The sequence below is a fragment of the Podarcis raffonei genome, chromosome 14 (assembly GCF_027172205.1).
Source record: "Podarcis raffonei isolate rPodRaf1 chromosome 14, rPodRaf1.pri, whole genome shotgun sequence".
NCBI lineage: Eukaryota > Metazoa > Chordata > Lepidosauria > Squamata > Lacertidae > Podarcis > Podarcis raffonei.
Window position 1 is genome coordinate 18,858,787 of NC_070615.1, and position 19,845 is coordinate 18,878,631.

Sequence of the window (19,845 nt, forward strand, 5' to 3'; positions counted from 1 at the left end):
CCCTGCCCCCACACCACTCCCCATTGCAACTGCAGAGAGATCTCCCTGCTGATATCTTTTCCTTCCAAAATGGAACTCTTCCGTCTCACAACAGTGGTCCAACGTGAAAGCGGTTTTCAGAGAATTTTACAACCGAGCCTCGCATTTGTGATCCAAGAAGCTGGTGGAGCTTGCCAAGTTAATCAGCCCTGGTATTTCCGATGTCTGGGCTGTGAGTGTGGTTGCTTAATAGAGCCAAAATGGTACCATCCAAGTACAAGAAGGATACATATGTAGGCTTGGGGAGAAAACCAGGGTTCTAGAAATGCAAAACCAACCACTTCCAAGAAGGGATGAGCATGTTCAGTGGCTGTTGAATGCTGAATGCCCATTTAAGGTGATGATAGGAAACTGTGGAGGTGAGGGAGTGACATGGGACAGATAAGCAAAAATTGGCAATTTCCCTTTCAGTGGAAATTATCCAATGTTTCTATTGCTAGATATGCCCATCTCTGCTCCAAATTCTGGTGACTGGGATCGACCGCTGAGACCTTATAACACCGGTCTTGAAAGACCTACACTGGCTCCCAGTACGTTTCCGAGCACAATTCAAAGTGTTGGTGTTGACCTTTAAAGCCCTAAACGGCCTCGGCCCAGTATACCTGAAGGAGCGTCTCCACCCGCATTGTTCTGCCTGGACGCTGAGGTCCATTGCCGAGGGCCTTCTGGCAGTTCCCTCGCTGCGAGAAGCCAAGTTACAGGGAACCAGGCAGAGGGCCTTCTCGGTAGTGGCACCCACCCTGTGGAGCGCCTTCCCACCAGTTGTCAAAGAGAAAAATAACTACCAAACTTTTAGAAGACATCTAAAGGCAACCCTGTTTAGGGAAGCTTTTAATGTTTAATAGGTTACTGTATTTTAGTGTTTTGATGGAAGCCGCCCAGAGTGGCTGGGGGGATGGGCGGGGTATAAATAAATTATTATTATTATTATTATTATTATTATTATTATTATTATTATTATTATTAATTCAGCATCAGACTATAAGAAGAGACTTGCTGGATGGGGTCAAAAGGTCCATCTATCCCAGCATCTTCTCACGGTGGCCGATGCCTATAGGAAACCTGCAAGCTGGACATAAACACAGCAGCACTCGGCTCACCTGAAGTTCCCAGCAACTGGCATTCAGGACATAATGCAGGCATAGGCAAACTCGGCCCTCCAGATGTTTTGGGACTACAATTCCCATCATCCCGGACCACTGGTCCTGCAAGCTAGGGGTCATGGGAGTTGTAGTCCCAAAACATCTGGAGGGCCGAGTTTACCTATGCCTGACATAATGCCTCCAACAGCAAAGGCAGTACATAGCCATTGATAGCCTTGTTCTCCATGAATTTCTCTAATCCACTTTTAAAGCAATCTATAAAGGCCTAAGGCATTCCAATCCATGGGTTGTTCAACTTCCTCTGTGGTGGCCTTGGATAGGAACACATTGCCCATCACTTCTCCATCTTGCTTGAGGATGCATTGAGGGATGTCTTTGCTGGCTGCTCCCCCATCATCTGATGCTGCTTGGTCCACCTGGTTAGTAATAGGCAGGTGGTGCCTTGGGCGGCTTTCTGCCATGAAGTTCCAGCTGCTCTTCTATTCACATGCCTGTTTTAGGGTACCCCTCACATTCCTTGTTTTGAGGAGCAATGTGGAAATCTTCCATTCTTAGATCTCTCTGATTTTTGAGGTGTCTTGGAGCACATGCATTGACATTCCAGGTTTCATGTGCCTTATGGAGCTAACCTAACAACCTGGATGTCTTCTATGGATGAATCCATCAATCCTGGGTATATTATCTAAGACGTCTTCCTTCTCACTCATTGCTCCTCTCTGAAGCATTTGATGCAATTCTTGTCCCATCGGCCCTCCCCTGTCATATACAAGTGCCTGTTCTCCTATGCCCATAGGTTTGCCACGTGTCCTCTTTTTCCAGGATGTCCTCATTTTCCAGAGGTAAAATTTGAGGCAAATTGCATTCATTTGCTTTGAATGGCCATCATAGCTTCCTCTTTTTTGCTCTTCAAAATATGGCAACCCTGTGACTTAACTCTAAGGACCAGTAAGGGAGTCTCCTGCTGCTCCTGCAAGATCTCTCTCAATAGCATGCAGTTCTATAAAAAAGGAGGATGCAGCAGGCTATTCTTTGTATGTTTTGAGAATTGCTAGCTGCAATTGAATGCTAAGCATTTATTAGATGGCAAACTACTCAGGAGTTTGGGTACCTACAGGGCAGAGCCAATGAGATGTATTCCCCCCCCCCCAGACATGTGCTTCTAGCACTGTCAACATCTGAAGCCATTCTGATCCAGGTTTGAATAAGGGTTATAGCTCAGTGGTTAGAGCATCTGCTTTGCATGCAGAAGGTCCCAGGTTCAATCTGCAGCATCTTTAGGTAGGGCTGAAATCCTGGGAAGCTGCTTTCATTCATTGTAGACAATGGCTTGACTCAGTGTAAGGCAGCTTCTTACCTTCCTAGATTAGGAACTGGAGGTTTGAACCCTGGTGCTTGCAGTGGCATGTCTTAGTTGAACACCATCTTGACAAAGATGCTTTCGTGTCGGCTTGACTTCTTTAGATCTGCCTGAAATCAGTGTCAGCCATGTGAATCTGACTGTGTGTGAGGGGGAAAATGCTGTCATCACCTGCAATGGTTCTGGCTCACCCCTTCCTGATGTCGACTGGATGGTGGTAAATCTACGCTCGATCAACACTCATCAGGTAGGATGCTAAATCCAGGTGCTTTTCTGCTTTAATCGCCCGGAGAACTTCTCTGTATATACGGAGGATGCTCAGTTTAATATTAGTCGGCCTTCGATGCCCATCAAATTTGTTAAAGATGTGCACGATGCATGGTAATCTATATGGTAGATTTCTCTTCATCCAGGGGAACAAATTGGCCAAGGGTTCAACAGTTCTTTTGTGTGTGTGTGTTTTTTAAAACATTCCTCCTCCTCTTTCTTGGTTATTTTTAGACAAACGCCAACTGGACCAATGTCCATTCCATCAATCTAACCCTGGTGAATGTCACGAGTGAGGACAACGGGTTCCTGTTGACGTGTATTGCCGAGAACGTGGTGGGGATGTCTAATGCAAGTGTGCTCCTCACTGTATATTGTAAGTTAATGGGGAAAGGGAAAGGTGAGGGTTCATGGGAGACAGAGAGGGAGGGCAATGACATGGAAAGTATTCATTTGAACACACAGCACACAAAAACTTAGATCTTGATGCATGGCAATTCTACACTAGAAACACATTCCATATATATCATAGAATTCCCAAAGTAGAACTGGGAATTGTTCTGCAAGGGTGCTGAGATTTCTCCAGGGTTCCTCAGAGTGAAAGAGAGGTTACTACTAATAGACATGCCCACTCTCAACCAACATGCAGCTTAGGCCCAGCCAGAGAAGACTGGTCCAGTAGGGCAAACGAGGCACTGCCCCACCGACCGCCATTTCTCCTCAACCATTCCTTACCTGGGGATGCAGGTGGCGCTGTGGGTTAAACCACAGAGCCTAGGACTTGCCAATCAGAAAGTCGGCAGTTCGAATCCCCGCAACGGGATGAGCTCCCATTGCTCGGTCCCTGCTCCTGCCCACCTAGAAGTTCGAAAGCACGTCAAAGTGCAAGTAGATAAATAGGGACTGCTCCAGCGGGAAGGTAAACAGCATTTCTGTGCGCTGCTCTGGTTCGCCAGAAGCGGCTTAGTCATGCTGGCCACATGACCCGGAAGCTGTACACCGGCTCCCTCGGCCAATAAAGCAAGATGAGTGCCGCAACCCCAGAGTCGGTCATGACTGGACCTAATAGTCAGGGGTCCCTTCACCTTTATTCCTTACCTACTTATGTATGCATTGAGAGTGATCCAGTTGCTGCCAATGTAGAGATTAAGTGCATCCACAACAGGGAGAGGCTGACTAGAAGGAGGCAAGGGCAGAGCAGTAAATCATACAGAGATGCACCAGGCACACTCCTCTGAAGTTGGGGATTTTGGCCACATGGGAGACTTCAGTATTTGTGTTATTTTCTCTTGGAACATGCTGAACTGTTCTGCCGTGGTTTACAGATTTGGAAATTGCTGCCCAGGAGACTGTTGAGTGTTGCAGTAGCTTCCTACATCTGTAAACGTTTTCCCATGGGACAAATCCTTGAGAATCTTTCCTAATATGTGCGCACTTCCTTAACACTCTTCTCCCCAGCCCCAGAGGCTTGTGAATGGCAGAGAATTACCTTCCACGCTCCAGCCTGCCCATGTATGCCTGTGCGCTTCAATTTTATGTGCAGAGCAGCAGCTGAGTGGAATTCCATAAGTGCGTAGCAAGATAGTCAGAAATGAAATATTGAAGAGAGGACAGAAGATTCTCCGCCTTTGTAATGCTCATAGTCCTGCCCAATGGCTAAAAGGTGCATCATGTTCCCCGCTGGGATGCACAGCCAAACTCCATTAGGATATATGGATGCTCGCCATGATGTACGTCAGCTTACAGCTGTATCGTACTCGCAACATAAGTATTACGACCTGAAATAATAGAGTATGGAGGATGTAGCAGGGGGCCTGTTCTCTACACTGAAAGCCAGTGTGGTGTAGTGGTCAGAGTGCTGGATGAACACCTGGGAGACCAGGGTTCAAATCTCCACTCAGCCATGAATCTCACTGGGTGACCTTGGGCCAGTCACAACTTCTGGGCTACCACACAGGGTGGTTGTGGGAAGTAAATGAGAAGGGGGAGAACCATCTACGCTACTTTGAGCACCTTGGAGAAAAAGTTAGGATGTAAATTTGACCTGTCAGTTGGTGGCGTAGGAAGGGGGGTGCGACGGGTGCAGTCCGCCCCGGGTGTCACCACTGAGGGGGGTGACCGCAGAGCTTGGCCTGCAGCACGCCTGAGCCACACATCTCTCCTGGGGAGAGACACCGTGGCTCGGGCACCTGTGGGCTCAACGCTGCCTGAAACGGCAACGTGGGGCTTGCAGACTCCATGGAGGTTCCACACGGCATGCTCTGCCCCGGCTTGCCCTACCCCATGGGCGGCTTGCCCTGCCTCCAGGTGCAGGGCATTTGCACCGTCCTGGGTGCCCGAGCAGCTAGCTTCACTGTCAGTCAAACATTTCTCACCACTCTGCACAGGGGCTATCCACAGAATGCTTTTAGAAGCAGCCATTTTCCCACTCAGAATCTCACTTGTCCTTATCTAACATCTTTTCCCCTCGTATTCCGTCTCCAAATGTGTGCAGTGACAAGTGTTGGGTGCTCCAATGTACAAAGGGAGTGGAGATATTTGTGAACCTGAATGTTGCGCCAATATCTTGTTGTGTATTGGTTGTACAGGATACCCATAACCTGCATTAAAATTCTACTTCCATGGTGAGGCATGAATGTCACTAGATTAGAACTGCTATAACCCATGACTGTTAGCCAGGCTGCCAGAGACTGGTAGGAGTTGGAGTCCAACAACCCCTAGGAGGCCACAGGTGTCTTGCTGCTGCTTTCCTGCATCCACAAGAATGCCTTTAAGTTGGAATAGGAAGTGGGGAACCCTGTCAACAAATCCTGCCCTACCAACCCTGCCTACCAGCTACACCGACCAATCCTGCCAACTTCCCCTGCCCAGCCAAGCTGGACTGTAGATTCTGCAGGATAGGGAACCTGCAATCCTCTGGGTGCTGTCATGCTGTAACACCTATCAGTCCTAGTTAGCATGACCAGGGGTCAAGGGGGTTCTGGTCCAGGGATGGGAAACCTTTCTCAGGTCAACGGGCACATTCTCTTCTGAGCTACCTTTCAGAGGCCAAAAGTGGATGAAGCAACGAATGGGAATTTTATGTTTGGTACAGAAGGCTAGTTTTCTACAAACAGTCAAAAATACTCTTCATCCAGAGGAAGCATTATCAGACTCATTCTGGACAGACGAAGACAGGATAAGAAGCAGGGCTAGTGAGAGGGATGACCTGGGAAAAGTTCTGAGGGCCAGGCAGAGGTTCTCCACTCATTCTGGTCTAAAAACATCTGGAAGGTCATTGCTTCCCCATTTCTGTCTTAAATAAGAGGCATCTTAGAATTGTAGAGATAGAAGGGGCCACGAGGGTCATCAAGTCCAACTTCTTGCACTGCAGGAATATTTTTCCCAATGTGGGGCTCGAACCACTCATCCTGAGATTATGAGTCTCCTGCTCTTCCAACTGAGCCATCCCAGAGCTTTCCTTGCAGGTTGTGAAAGTAGTGACTGCATTTTGCAGGTGGGGGCAGAGTTCAAGGACGAATGTCCCTCACCACACCAAAGAAAAAAGTGGAGAGAGAGTTTCCTCTTTATATTTTACCTTGCACCCTCAAAAACTTTTTGCAAGTTAGGTCCACCTTCCCTCCTTTCATGTTTCCCAGAAAGCCAAGGCTGTTGAGACTGTGCTGTCCTTTGTAGGCTGTTGTTTTCATGTTGCCTTTTGTCTTCCCTTGCTCAGATCCTCCCCGGGTGATCAGCTTATTGGAGCCCATCCGCCACATGGAGCACTGCATTGAGTTTTCGGTGCACGGGAACCCTCCGCCCCAAATCCATTGGCTCTACAATGGCCAGATTCTCAGGGAGACAGAGTTCATCCGCATGGAGTTCTTCCAGGAGGGGGAAGTGTCCGATGGCTGCTTGCTCTTCAACCACCCGACGCACTACAACAATGGCAACTACACCATCGTCGCCACCAACTACCTGGGAATGGCCAACCAGACAGTCAGAGGGCACTTCCTGGAGAAACCCTTTCCAAGTGAGAGACTGACAGCTTGCAATCTTGCAGCTCCTCTCCCCCATCCCTCTTCTTTTCTGTCCCTGAGGAGAAACTCACAGACTAGAAGAACCTCAGAGGGCTCCAAAATTACCAACTCTGATGAGACCTGTCGCTGAACTGAGGCTGTGAAAAGCCTCCCCCCTCCCTTAACCTAGGCCCGAGATTTGGGGCCCCAGATCAGCTCTGACCCAGGCTGACTGGGAAACACCTGAGCTGGCCTGAATCCAGTCCAGAGTTGTTCAAGAATCAATTCCTTTTCACTGGGAACTCTGGGCCTTGTAGCTGTGAGAGGCAGAATACGGCTCTCCATACAATTCTCACCATCCTTAACAAACTGTAACTCCCAGGATTCTTTGGGGGAAGCCTGGGTTGTGTAACACATACCCTCCAACATTTCTCCAGTGAAACTAGGGACAACCTATTCCATTATTATTATTATTATTATTATTATTATTATTATTATTATTATTATCCCACCCATCTTACTGGGTTGCCCTAGCCACTCTGGGCAGTTTCCAACATATATAAAAACATAGTAAAACATTAAACATTTAAAAGCTTCCCTATAAAGGTCTGCCTTCAGATGTCTTCCGAAGGTTGTATAGTTACTTCTTGGCTTGTGGGGGATCGCATATCTCCATACCCTCCAACATTTTTCTGTTGAAAACAGGGATGTCCTAAGGAAAAGTGGGACATTCCAGGATCAAATCAGAAACCGGGATGGCTTCTGTAAATGCTGGACTGTCCCCGGAAAATAGAGACATTTGGGAGGGTCTGTTAATGTGGTGTCATAGTGCTTTAAATGTGTGAGGTGAATGTGGCCTATATTTTTTCCCTCTTGCTCTTTCCCCCTCTCCACAAGAGGACACAACAAGCAATTTTACATTCCTGCAATCTAGGAGAAAGAGCAACAGGGCCCTTGCAGTGCCTTCCGATTTTGGCTTAAGCAGGCCCCTGTAGAATTAGATTTCGCAGGAATAGGCATGCTTGCTGCCGTCTGGAATGCTGCTGTGAGAAAGAGGAGCGCCCTTTGCTGTCTCCCACAGCCCTGTCTCCCACAGCAAAATAGGACATTTCGCTATATTTAGAGAGTGCAATACCAATGGTATTCTAATTTATTATTTATACCTCGCTATACATGAAGCCCTCACTGCAGATGAGATATAGCCCATTAAAAGTGGAATCCTTCCCTTGGAGAACAAGCTATCTGTTGAGGTCCCAGCCATCTTAGACTGGAGCAGAGAAATTATATTTGGGGCTTGGAGGCTGATAAGCTTTCTGGCAAAGGACTAGTTCACACAAGCAGCAAATGAGGTTCTAAGACCATTTATGGGCTCGCGCCACTGGCTGGGGGTAGGAAAGTTGAGACTATCGAAAACAACTCCTGGTTTGTGCAAAATTATCTCACCAGGGGACAAGCTATGCAAGAACTCACCCCACCCCTAGCACAACATGTTAGTTCTATGTGTGCAGAGAGGCTTATTTAAATATGTATATAATGGGGGGGGAATTATCATTTATTTATTGAATTTCTACCCCACTCTTCCTTCTGAAAAAGGAACCCAGGGTGGCAGTGATGCAATCCAGTTTTCAGTTATGCAATTATCTATTTCAGGGGTAGGGAGCCTGAAGCAGACCCTACAAGTGTTCCTATTTGCCATGGACTGCTGTCCCAGTTTCTGATTTGATCCCAGAATGTCCCACTTTTCCTTAGGATGTCCCTATTTTCATTGGAGAAATGTTGTAGGGTATGGAATTACGTGACTCCCTGAGCCAAGGAGATAAGTACCGTATTTACGCAAATCTAATGCACTATCGAATCTAATGCGGACATCAGTTTTCAAAACCTTGAAACTGAAAAAGTATTTGCTGGCGAATGTAAATGTGCCATCAAATCTAATGCACACCCTAATTTTCGTGATGTAATTTGGCCAAAAAAGGTGTGCATTACATTTGAGTAAGTACAGCAACTATACAACCTTTAGAAGACATCTGAAGGCAGCCCTATATAGGGAAGGTTTAAAATGTTTAATGTTTTATTCAGTGCTTTTTTTTAAAAAAAAAATGTTTAGGGGTACTCTCATTTTGACTCAAGAAAATCACCATTTTATAGTTCAAATCGGGGAAAATAAATACAGTAAATGGACAAAAGTACAAAGATCCACAAAATGTTTAGGGGTATGCATACCCCTGCATCCCCCCAGAAAAAAGCAGTAGTTTTATTTTTTTTATTTGTGTGTGTGTGTTTTATTATATACAGTGGTACCTCGGGTTAAGTACTTAATTCGTTCCGGAGATCCATTCTTAACCTGAAGCACCACTTTAGCTAATGGGGCCTCCTGCTGCCGCCATGCCCGCAGAGCCCGATTTCTGTTCTTATCCTGAAGCAAAGTTCTTAACCTGAAGCACTATTTCTGGGTTAACGGAGTGTGTAACCTGAAGCATATGTAACTCGAGGTACCACTGTATATTGGAAGCCACCCAGAGTGATTGGGGCAACCCAGCCAGATGAGTGGGGTTTAAATAATAATAATAATAATAATAATAATAATAATAATAATAATAATAATAATAATAATAGTTGTTGTTGTTGTTGTTGTTGCTGCTGCATAGAATAACCCTAATTTCATCAGAGAAATGTTGGCGGGTATGCTGAAGACTTCCAAATGTTGCTGGACTCCAACTCCCATCAGCCCCATCAGTGGTTGAGGATTATGGGAGATGTTAGTCCAACAACATCCAGAGAGCCACAGGTTCCCCACCTGCCTTATCTGTAGTCTAATGTGGCTCAGTCCAGGAACACTTTCCCCAGCTCACTTGCTTCTCTCACCCCCACCCTGCCATATGAAATAGGCCCAAATTAATTCACTCTGGGCTGTGTAGCACATATTGAAGTTCTAAATTCCACCCACAACTTCTCTGGTTAAAGGGCTCTCATGTAGCAAGTCACGGGAAAGCCCTACTGCCAGTCACAGTATAGCATACTGGGAAGAGAGGAAGGAACCATATGTACTGGGCCAAACCATTGGTCCATCCAGCTCAGTATTATATACACTGAACCTTTTTGCCCCAGCTGGCCAGATCCTTAGCTGGCTCCACCACCTTGGACCAGTGTTGACAAGAGGGTGAGGCAACCTACATGCGAATAAACAAATGCCATGGATCAACAGGTGGGTTGTTCCACCTGCCTGTCCAAATCCGTTGTCCAGAGCTTCACAAACACATGACAGCCAGCTACTTGCTTGGAAACCACAGCCCAAGAGGTTTTGCTGCTCCAGTAACACCAAGCAGTTTCCATTGAAACCTCTGGAAAAAACAGAGGGAAAAAATATCTGTTTAGCAGTGGCTTCAAAGCAAACTAAGGTGCCCACCCCACTGCCTATCAAGTGATGGGCAGGAAGAGCATGTCTTGCTCCCATGAAGGAACAGTGAGGAGCTTACTTTAAGATCCCAATTGTTCCTTTGTAACCACATCAGAACCTGCCCCACACCTGATCTCACATATAAAATCAGGGTATGGAACAGGTGGGTGCGGTTTAGGTGAGGCTTGATGGGCCAAATTTGGCTGATGTGTCAGTGATTCCCTACTCCTGGCCTACACTAACCAGCTGCAGTTCTCCATAATTTCAGAGAGTAGGTCAGGCATAGGCAAACTTGGCCCTCCAGATGTTTTGGGACTACAACTCCCATCATCCCTGACCACTGGTCCTGTTAGCTAGGGTTGATGAGAGTTGTAGTCCCAAAGCATCTGGAGGGCCGAGTTTGCCTATGCCTGGAGCAGGTCTTTCCCAAGTAAACCCAATAATGTCAGGGGTTGACCCTGACACCAAGGCAGATGTTCTACCACTAGTCTGGGCTAGCAGAGCAAACGGTCAGACCTGGTGTAATGCAGTGTTCAGGGTTCCAGGCAGGTCTTCTGCAATTAGGAAACAGTCAGTGTTTTGTAGCAAGTGGATCCACATTTTAAAAAGTCTTCACGATCCCTCCCTCCTCAGGATTCATCCCACTTTGAAATGGAATTGCTGTTAACCTACGGCGTGTTCTGAGCACAATACGATTAGGGTTCCTCAAATCAAACCCTGTGTGTTCCACTCATTGGTAGATGAAAAGAGATGCTTAATTTAGCTAGCATGTAGCGTCATACATTTTCTCAGGGGATTAGGCAGTATTTCACACACAGGTAAGCCTCTTGCAGATCAGAGCTTAAGGTGTCATCCTATTGTGCAATGAGGATAAGCTAATGCTAAATGGTGGCTTCAGATCCTTCTTCTATACTGGCAATTCGGCTGTATTTAATAAAACTTATTGAGCAGCCTTGTGGATGACATATATTTCTGTTTCTTTAGTATGAACATGTTATACACATAGCAATAAGATGAAGGGCCTTAGCTCACTGGAAGGGTATCTGCTTTGCATACAGAAGATCCCTGATTTGATCCCCAGCATCACCAGAGACTCTTCCCTTGGTTCCCTCACCCTTTCAATTTCTTTTCAGCAGTGGTCCCCTTGCTATGGAACGCTCTGCCAGCGTCTTGATATCTTTCTGCCACTGACTTTCCCCCCAAGTTTTTAAACTCTTGATAGCCTCTTTTATTCAGGCTCATAGATTCTTCTCTTTTGAGCTCAGTTTTTGGTTTAATGGGTTATTTGTTTTGTGGTGTCCAAACTATTTTATCGTAAGCCCCTCTGATGATGTGCCTGAAGGGCAAGTTATAACTCTGTATTCATCCCATTCCATTCGCAGCACAGGACCAGTGCTCTTTTCCACACACACACCCCACTCCAGGCATGGGGAGTTGCTGACCTGGGTTTTAAAATCAAGTTGAGATTCTGCTCCCCAAAAAACACAAAATACACCCCAAACCAATAAACAAGCAAACATGAAAACATGAAAACCATTCCCCACAGACAAACTTTTGTTGTGACCTACATTGAGGTCAGGAAGTGCTGATGTGGCGGATGGTGTCTCAGCATAACCAAATCCCTCTTTGTCAACAGAGCTTTCAGTTCACTGCGAGCTCCACTTGCAACCCTCCCTGGGGGTTGTACTGTCCTATTCTTTGCATTGCGTTCCAGATGCCACTTTTAACAGATAGCACTGCTAAATTATTCTGGGCATCCTCTGTCTTCAAAGCCTTGTCAAGTCCTCTTCGTATCAGGGTGTGTGTGTGTGTGTGTGTGTGTGTGTGTGTGTGTAGTTTGCCTCACGAGTGGATAAATGAAAAGGCGATGTTCTTTCCTGTACCTGTGTAACTTGAATGTCACCCGGAGGTGTTAAAAAGAGTATATATACCAAGGACTCTGACCAGCTGTTAGAGGAAATATTTATTTGAGGATGCTGATTCTCACGAGTCAAGGGCTTATGAAAGGCTGGTGTGTCTGGCTGGATCGTGTTAGCACCAAGCTACCATCACCATCATTTTATTATTTGCACCCAACCCATCTGACTGGGTTGCCCCAGCCACTCTGGGTGGCTTCCAACATCTATAAAAACATAATAAAACATTAAACATTTTTTAAAAACCTTCCCCGTACATGGCTGTCTTCAGCTGTCTTCTATCAATAGGACTCACAATGTAAAAAGTCTGTTCTAGGAGGTGGTCGTGTTCTCCTGTAAGGATCTGCTGGAAGTCCTTGATGGTTTCCTTTAGGGGTACCACCTTGGCTGCATGGCCAGCGAAGACTTCAGCCACTTGGAAGGGTTGGGACAGAGTTGTCCAGCTCACCTGGAAGATAAGGAAGTGCCATAGCTCAGTGGAGCACAAAAGGTCTCAGGCTCAGTTCCTGCTGCTTTGAGCTCCTTAGATGAAAGGTGGGATATGAATGTAGATTGTGATCTGCGCCAACAGAAAAATGGTGTGCAGATTTATGGGAGTAATAGTACTGCTCCATTCTGCCTTGGTTGGACCCCACCTGGACTATTGTGTCCAGTTTGGGGCACCACATTTTCAGAAGGATATTGACAAGCTGGAATGCGTGCAGGGGAGGGTGACCAAGATGATAAAGGGTTTAGAAACCAAGCCTTATGAGGAACGGTTGAGGAAACTGGGTGTGTTTAGCCTGAAGAAGAGTAGACTGAAAGGTGATGTGATAGCCATCTTCAGATATTTGAAGGGCTGTCGCATGGAAGACAGAGCAAGCTTGTTTTCTCATGCTCCAAACTACAACAGAGGAGATTCCCACTAAACATTAGGAAGAACTTTCTGATGGTAAGAGTTGTTCAACGGTGGAACAGACTACCTTAGAAAGTGGAATAACCTAAAAGGGGGTGGGGAGTTAGGTGGAATTAACCCATTGCAGTGTGTGCTTGATAACACAAACATGATCTGTATTCTCACCACTTCCCTTTCTCTGATGTTTTACATGTTGCATGCGTTGTTCGGAAAATTAAAATGATTTTAAAAAATTAATAATAATATGAATGGTATTGTCCTTTGATAGTGCCATTAACTGTGCCACTTCCTTCTTCTTTCTCTTTTCCTTTTTGCAGGCATTTCAGATGGCATTGTCACATGTAAGTCTCTTCTCATTGATTGAACTAACAATTATTATTGTTACTGCTGCTACAGTTTGTTCCATTTTTCATCACTTTCCACAAAGATGTCTCAAAATGACTTCTATAAAAGACCGAACAACTTGGCAGTCAGTTAAAAACCAAATACATAGAAAAAGTGTAATACTATCAGAATTCCTAGAAGTGTTCACCCCACCATTAACATAGAAAAGATTAATCCTACATAACCACAGTAACACAAAAGCAACATGCAAAATAGGCCAGACACTATACCAAACTCACAACCAAAAGCCTTAGCCCGGCTCCTAAAAACCAGCAATGATGGCATCAGGTGTGTTAACCTGGGGAGTGCAAACTGAATGCTTTCCCTCACATACGTTGTGCTGGTGGGCACAATTCAGAGTACTGGTTGTGACCAAGCCTCATACGTCCAGGGTATCTGAAGGATCATATCTCCCAATATGATCTTTTCAGATCTTCTGGGGAGGCTTTTCTCTCGGTCCCACCACCACCACAGGCACATTTGGTGAGGACGTGAAACGGGGCTTCTCAGTGGCTGCTCCCAGATTGTGGGAGACTAGGCTGCCCCCTGCTCTCCACTTTCCTTTCACTGGAAGGTGACTACATCCCTCCCCCCATACTGTAGGTCTTAGGCTGTTACGGTAGAGTCTTCTGAGGGTAACTGTTTTGGGTTATTTTTTTTGTGGGTTTTTTTTCGTATTTTTGCTTTTTGCTTTAAAATGGTTTTAAGTGTTTTGAAATAACAACTTATGGTTTTCTGTTGTTGTTTTTAATGGGAAATATATATAGCCTTGTTTGTTGTGCTTGCAGTATTTCGTGAAATGCAAAACTAACTAAATAAACAAACATTTATTCTTTTCTCTTTTGGCTTCAGTTGAGTACAGTCCCAGTCCTACTCCTCTTATCACTGTGACACATAAGCCAGAGGAAGACACGTTTGGGGTAAGTTGTGTGGGTTGGATGGTAGGGAAAGTGAATTTGTGTTTGTTTGTTTGTTCATCAAATTTATAGCCCACCCTTCCTCCCCAAGGAGCCCAGGACAGTAAAAGAATTACACAATTTCAAAGCAAAGGCATTCTAAAGCAATCCAAATATTATAATAATAATTGCAATTAAAAAATAAAAAACAGCTACAGTTTAAACATCCTAAAAACAGTTTCAGGTTGTTGTTTTTTTAAAAAATCTACCCATCCAATGAAAGGTACTCTTCAGTCACTAAATGCCTGAGTAGACAGGAAGACTTTAAAATTACCTGGGGAACCACCACTGAAAAGGCCATGTCACAGGTCATTGCCAACTGGGCAATTCCTGGTGGCCACACCAGCATCAAAGCTGGCTACTCATAAGGTGTGAAATGGTTGGCACTGAGGAAGGAGCTGTTTTAGGAAGAAGAAGAAGAAGAAGAAGAAGAAGAAGAAGAAGAAGAAGAAGAAGAAGAAGAAGAAGAAGAAGAAGAAGAAATTGTTGTTGCTGCTGTTACAGAATAGGCCATCCCTATTTTCATTGGAGAAATGTTGGAGGGTATGTAGTCTACTCTGAGTAAAAATTAGTTGCGATTGTGTGTGTCATGTAGAAAGCTAAAGCTGACCCTTTATTTCTGTCATCCTAAAGGGGTGTGTGTGCTTGTGTGCGTGCAGGGTCCATTTCTGCAGCACAGCTTTCTAACACACACCTCAACACACATTGGAAAGTTGCTGGAAACCACAGGAGAGGCAAGTGCTCTTGTGCGCAGGTCCTTCTTGTGGATTTCCCACAGGACTCTGGATGGGCACTTTGAGAACAAGATGCTGGACAAGATGCCCTGATTCAGTAGGCTCTTCTTATGCCCTTACACATGAACACGACTTCCCATCTTGCTGACCGCAGCCAGAAAGAAATGCAGAAAACAACTAGGCAGATATGATAGAGCAAACATATAGAAACAACAGCAACCACCACATGTATAAATAAAAGCATGACGGTAATCCAAGACTGGGTAAGGCACTAGTCTGCAAGGAACAAAACCTCTCTTTATTTTATGTGATATGTAATTCATTTTTTAAAGGAAATGGTTGCCGGTTGCCTGTTTTTATATATAAACAAGCAAAGCAAGTTTCACAAAGCAGAATGAATATTTTCCCTAATGCCGAAGGAAGAACCCCAGAGAGAGTGCTGTCTGTGTACTGAAAAGCCAGGAATAAATATTCTGTCAATATGTGCAGAAGGGAGCGGCTGCCTCCTCTTGCCTCCAACAAAGCGTTCTGTTTTGAGCCAATCCTGCTGCTCTCTTCATCTCCCTCCCCCCTCTCCTTTTCTCTGGCTTCATCTGAGGATCCCTCCTCCAGTGTTTTCATGGAGACGTGGCTGCTGTTTCTGCCCTTGATGAGTATTTCATGTCGCTGTCTTTGAATATTGTTTCTGGGCCGTTCCCCATACTATGTGGCAGAAAACTGGGTCTCCCTCCAAGTAGATGTTTGACTGGAACTTGCATCCAAATCCTTGCTCCTTGTCGTAAGAACATAAAGCTTACCTTAGCGCAGGTTCCAGCTCTCATAGTGGCTAACCAGACCCCTGTGGGAAACCTGAAAACAGGACCAGAGTGCAACTGTGATCTTCCTCTCCACTTGTGATCCCAAGCAAATGGTGTTCAGAAGCAATGCTGAGCTAGATGGGTATATGATTATTTTTTTTGGTAGTATGTTTTTATTTATTTATTTATCTTTATTTTTTACCAACACCCAAAACCCAACAGTGAAATCCCCCAGGCGGCTGATACATTGAGTATACATAATCAATAATAACATATTCAAATTGACCATATGTACAATTCTGTATACATTAACACTCCTCTCCCCACAAGGTTTATTTAACTTTTAACATTTTAATTGCCCCTAATTGTTCAAATCTACCCAAATAATTCAATATCTTCTCAAACCAATCCTCTTTCTCACTGACCTTAAACCCTTTCATTCTGTGCATCTTCACAGTTAGATATTCTAAAATTATAATATTATTCAATGTTTTCCTCCATTGGTTCACCCCTAGCTCGTCTGCATTTTTCCAGTTACTCGCTATAACCTGTGTGGCTGCAGTTACCATCAATTTTACCCATTTACATTCCTCTTTTGTTTTTAACTCAGTGCTACTCAGGCTAATAAGAACCATTAATTTAGATATTTCCACCTTCCTACCCACAATTTCCGATATTTCTATACCAAGCTGTTTCCAAAATTCATTAACTAATGGACAATCCCACCACATATGACTGTACGTTCCCATCACTCCAGATGGGTATGTGATTAATTCCACATAAAACATTTTCTGATGTCCTAAATCTGCCATCTCCATGGGAGTCACGCTGTTGGTACATCTACAGCAGTACTGTCTGTACTGACAGGTAATGGCTGTCCAAGATTTCAGACAGGGGTCTCTCCCATCGTTTCCTAGAGATGCTGGGAGTTGAACTTAGGACTTCCTGCTTGCAAAGCAGATGTTCTACCCCTGATATATGACTCTATTTAACTCCTTTCTCTTTTCCCTCTTTGTTCTTTCTTCTTTGTTTTCTGTAAATTCATTCATTGCTTTAAATAATGCACACACATGGGGACAATGTTAGATTGTAAATTTGAGTGCAAATTGTTTTGAGTGTTTCAATAATAATAATATTCAACATGGCCTCTAATGCCCAGGGTGTCCTTTACAGGTGTCCATAGCTGTTGGGCTTGCGGCCTTTGCCTGTGTCCTCCTGGTGGTCCTCTTTATTATGATCAACAAGTATGGTCGGCGATCAAAGTTTGGAATGAAAGGTACAGATCAATCTCTTCCTCCATCCACCGATGAGTTATATCCTGGGAGGGGTGTTGGATGGGACAAGGTGGGGAGAATTATATTCATGCCAACTTTCTGACACTGGTTCTTGGTTTATAAGTATGTTCATGCTGGAAATGTGATTGCGTGTTTGAACTGGGCATTTGTAACACTAAGTAGCACAAAATCGGGGATCTCTCATTTCATGGTGTTGTGATCCCCAGCAGAGCCCCAGAAAAAGATGAATGTCTTGTGTGCAGCGGTGGTCACTGCTATTAATTAATTGGTTTGTAATGTAGTCTTTGGTGGACTTCAGATTTTAAGATTGCTTGGTAGCAAACAGTGTTTGTTCCACTGACAAAGTGAAACGTTGAGTGATTCTCTTATTGAAGCCTAAAGCTATAGGGCAGGAAAGAGGGGTTGATTGTAAATACAATGAAGAATGTCACTGGGTTCAAGGTCGAATCGTGGACTGGACTCCCAGGCTCTCTGTCCCTTCTCTAAGATTAGGGGCCGTACCTAATTTACACAAAGCTGATTTCTTTTCCACTGGATCTTCTGATGCTTATTGAGGCTGCAGGCAGAGTTGGGTGAAGTTGCTGGACCATGGATAATCCTAAGTAGACCTAGGAACATAGGAAACTGTCTTATCCCATGTTAGACCACTGGGTCCATCTTGCTCAGTACTATCATTCTACAATGACTGTGAGCAGCTCTCCATGGTTTTAGGCAGGGAACATTTCCCAGCCCTACCTGGAGATGTTGGGGATTGAACCTGGAACCTTCTGCACGCAGAGCAGATGCTCTACCACTGGGCTACAGCCCTTCCCCATTTGCTGTCATGAGGTCTGGAGCGCAACTGATGCTTTTTATCCTACTTAGACCAGGCGGCCCTATCTAGGCTCCGCTTTCTTCCTGGAAGAGTGAAGAGTCTTAACAGATTAGTCCTCTTGTCTGGAACTAAACCTACCACTAAGGAGGAGGAAGGATATGGAGGGAGAGGGAGTTGAAAGCCAGTGCCACCCCCTGGACTGCTTGTAAGCAAGAAGGCAGGCAGGCAGGTGGATGGGTGGGTGATGTCTGAGAGCAGACTGAGGTTGATGAGGTCGTGACCCAAATGGATTAGCATCCACTGGGTTGAGAGTTTTTGAAGGGGAGGTGCAGGATGGGGAAAAACTCGTTTATATTCCAAATTCACGCAGTTGGAGCTCTGTATCCACCACTCCACACACTGTAGCTATTATCGCAAGTATCTATCAAGGACCAGGGTAATGGATATTTTACTTTTTTCCTTTCAAAGTTTAGCTGTGATTCCTGTGCATTGTAGGGGGTTGCAGTAGATGACCACTGAGCTCCCATCCAACTCCACCGTCCTTTGATTCTGTGATGAAAGATTCCTAAGCTGCCTTGTACAACAAAGCTCCCTCAAGGCGGCTTACAGGAAACATTAATGGCAGTAAAATACAATCATAATTTAAAGCATCAGCTGAGATGTTTGAAAAGCCACCACATGTGTGCATTAATTTCAACTGGCTAACAAGAGCAAATTTTGAACAGACAGTTTAAAATGAGCAGCAAAATGAAGCATTGAAAAGTTCGTCTTAATACCATGGTGTGATAAATATGAAGGCTGAATAAATTCTCTCTCTCTCTCTCTCTCTCTCTCTCTCTCTCTCTCTCTCTCTCCCTCTCTTTTCTTCTTTCTCTCTCTCTCTCTTACACACACACACACACACACACACACACACACCACTCACTTATTAAACCTAAACTGTGAATGACAACTGAAGCTGTCCACAAGTTGTGAGACTGGCCAGTGTCTTGCATGATCCTCATTGACTGTGTGTGTGCAGTATTCAGCTGGTGTTGGGTCTTTTAACAAGGAATAACCGTTCTTCCTTTGATAAGCTCTTGTACCAAGTTGTACTTTCCATTACTTCTCTCGTAAATCATAGCCATAAATGTCCCTCTGCAGAGTTAATTCTTTTTTTTTTTTTAGAGCCTTTTTATCGGTCAGGTTGTTAAGCAGAATCCGCAGTACATGAATGTGCCTCAACCCTTGGAGAGCTCCTTTCCCCCTTCCCTGATTTATCTAGTTGGGAGCTCTGCGTAAGCACAAGGAATGACTGGAAGTTTCCTATTTATTTTGCCACAGCATCTTTGGGACACTTAGCCACGGAAAGTAATTGGGAGGCATTTAAATTGGATACAGAGCCCACAAATTCCCAAATTGTTGTTGCATGCACAGTTGGTTTAATTGCGCACCATTCCCTGTTCATTAGTACTGAGTTAATGCCCATCTGAATCATTTGTTGGCTTAACAGCGCACATTTCAATTTGCCAAGCTGGATCAGGCGAATAAAAAGGCTTTCTTCCTCAGCAGGCCAAGTGATGGCCACTGTGGAGCATTATACTTGGTGCAGGGTTTGAAAATGTTTGAAAACTTCAGCTGGTCCAGTATCCCAAACTCACCTAGAGAAGAGAAGACTGACTGAGAGGTGACATGATTGTTGTTGTTGAGTCGTTTAGTCGTGTCCGACTCTTCGTGACCCCATGGACCAGAGCACGCCAGGCACTTCTGTCTTCCACTGCCTCCCACAGTTTGGTCAAACTCATGCTTGTAGCTTCGAGAACACTGTCCAACCATCTCGTCCTCTGTCATCCCCTTCTCCTTGTGTCCTCCATCTTTCCCAACATCAGGGTCTTTTCCAGGGAAGGTGACATG

At 45.0% G+C, this 19,845-nt stretch overlaps 1 protein-coding gene across 4 annotated transcripts in view; it reads left to right on the forward strand.

Moving 5' to 3' along the window:
- The window catches only part of NTRK3 (neurotrophic receptor tyrosine kinase 3), a 402,429-nt gene that overhangs the window by 167,166 nt on the left and 215,418 nt on the right, over positions 1–19,845 (forward strand). For all 4 annotated transcript variants that reach the window (XR_008327460.1, XM_053364231.1, XM_053364230.1 and 1 more), the window contains 6 exons: positions 2,604–2,746; positions 3,001–3,142; positions 6,482–6,778; positions 13,290–13,313; positions 14,209–14,276; positions 17,017–17,119. Coding sequence is in view for 3 of the 4 variants with exons in the window: in XM_053364231.1 (XP_053220206.1) it covers positions 2,604–2,746; positions 3,001–3,142; positions 6,482–6,778; positions 13,290–13,313; positions 14,209–14,276; positions 17,017–17,119 (777 nt within the window). In the remaining variant the exon portion in view is untranslated. The remainder of the gene's footprint in view (positions 1–2,603; positions 2,747–3,000; positions 3,143–6,481; positions 6,779–13,289; positions 13,314–14,208; positions 14,277–17,016; positions 17,120–19,845) is intronic.